At 62.0% G+C, this 1,050-nt stretch overlaps 1 protein-coding gene across 1 annotated transcript; it reads left to right on the top strand.

The window, feature by feature from the left end:
- Positions 1-99: 99 nt before the first annotated feature.
- On the top strand, positions 100-881 carry LOC137154683 (sporozoite surface protein 2-like; the record flags this gene model as incomplete). The annotated part of the gene is made up of 1 exon (XM_067550435.1): positions 100-881. A coding segment is annotated over one exon (782 nt), but the record flags the coding sequence as incomplete, so codon positions are not given.
- Between the last annotated feature and the right edge of the window lie 169 nt (positions 882-1,050).

Genomic DNA, 1,050 nt, shown 5'->3' with positions numbered 1-1,050 from the left:
CAAAGCCTGCAAACACTGTGGACCCAGACCCAACCCCGAAGCCTACAGACCCCGGGGACCCAGACCAAACCCCTAAGCATGCAAAACCCGGGGACCCAGACCCAACCTTGAAGCCTGCAAACCCTGGGAACCAAGACCCAACCCCTAAGCTAGCAAAACCCGGGGACACAGACCCAAACCCCAAGCCAGCAAACCCCCGGGACCCAGACCCAACGCCGAAGCATGCCAACCCCGGGGACCCGGACGCAACCCCGAAGCCTGCAGACCCCGTGGACCCAGAACCAACCCCTAAGCTAGCAAACCCCGGGGACACAGACCCAAACCCCAAGCCAGCAAACCCCGGGGACCCAGACCCAACGCCAAAGCATGCCAACCCCGGGGAACCGGACGCAACCCCGAAGCCTGCAAACTCCGGGGACCTAGACCCAACCCCGAAGCCTGCAAACCCTGTAGACCCAGACCCAGCCATGAAGCCTGCTAACCAATGGGACCCAGATCCAACCCTGAATTCTGCAAACCCTGGGGACCCAGACCAAACCCCGAAGGCTGCAAACCCCGGGGACCCAGAACCAACCACTAAGCTTGCAAACCCCGGGGACCCAGATCCAACCCTGAAGCCTGCAAACCCCGGGGACCCAGACCAAACCCCGAAGGCTGCAAACCCCGGGGACCCAGACCCAACCTTGAAGCCTGCAAACCCTGGGAACCAAGACCCAACCCCTAAGCTAGCAAAACCCGGGGACACAGACCAAACCCTGAAGGCTGACCCAGACCCAACGGGAAGCATGCCAAGACACAACCCCGAAGCCTGCAGACCCGTGGACCCAGAACCAACCCCTAACCTCCAAGCCCCGTGGACCCAGAACCAACCCCTAAGCTAGCAAACCTCGGGGACCCAGACCCAACGCCGAAGCATGCCAACCCCGGGGACCCGGACCCAACCCCGAAGCCTGCAAACCCTGTAGACCCAGACCCAGCCATGAAGCCTGCTAACCAATGGGACCCGGATCCAACCCTGAATTCTGCAAACCCTGGGGACCCAGATCCAAC

Source organism: Emydura macquarii, unplaced genomic scaffold (genome assembly GCF_026122565.2).
Source record: "Emydura macquarii macquarii isolate MOO-44397 ecotype Brisbane River unplaced genomic scaffold, CSIRO-AGI_Emac_v2 contig_1272, whole genome shotgun sequence".
Classification (NCBI taxonomy): Eukaryota; Metazoa; Chordata; order Testudines; family Chelidae; genus Emydura; species Emydura macquarii.
The sequence above is the reverse complement of the archived record's forward strand: the minus strand, read 5'-3'. Positions and strand labels throughout refer to the sequence as shown.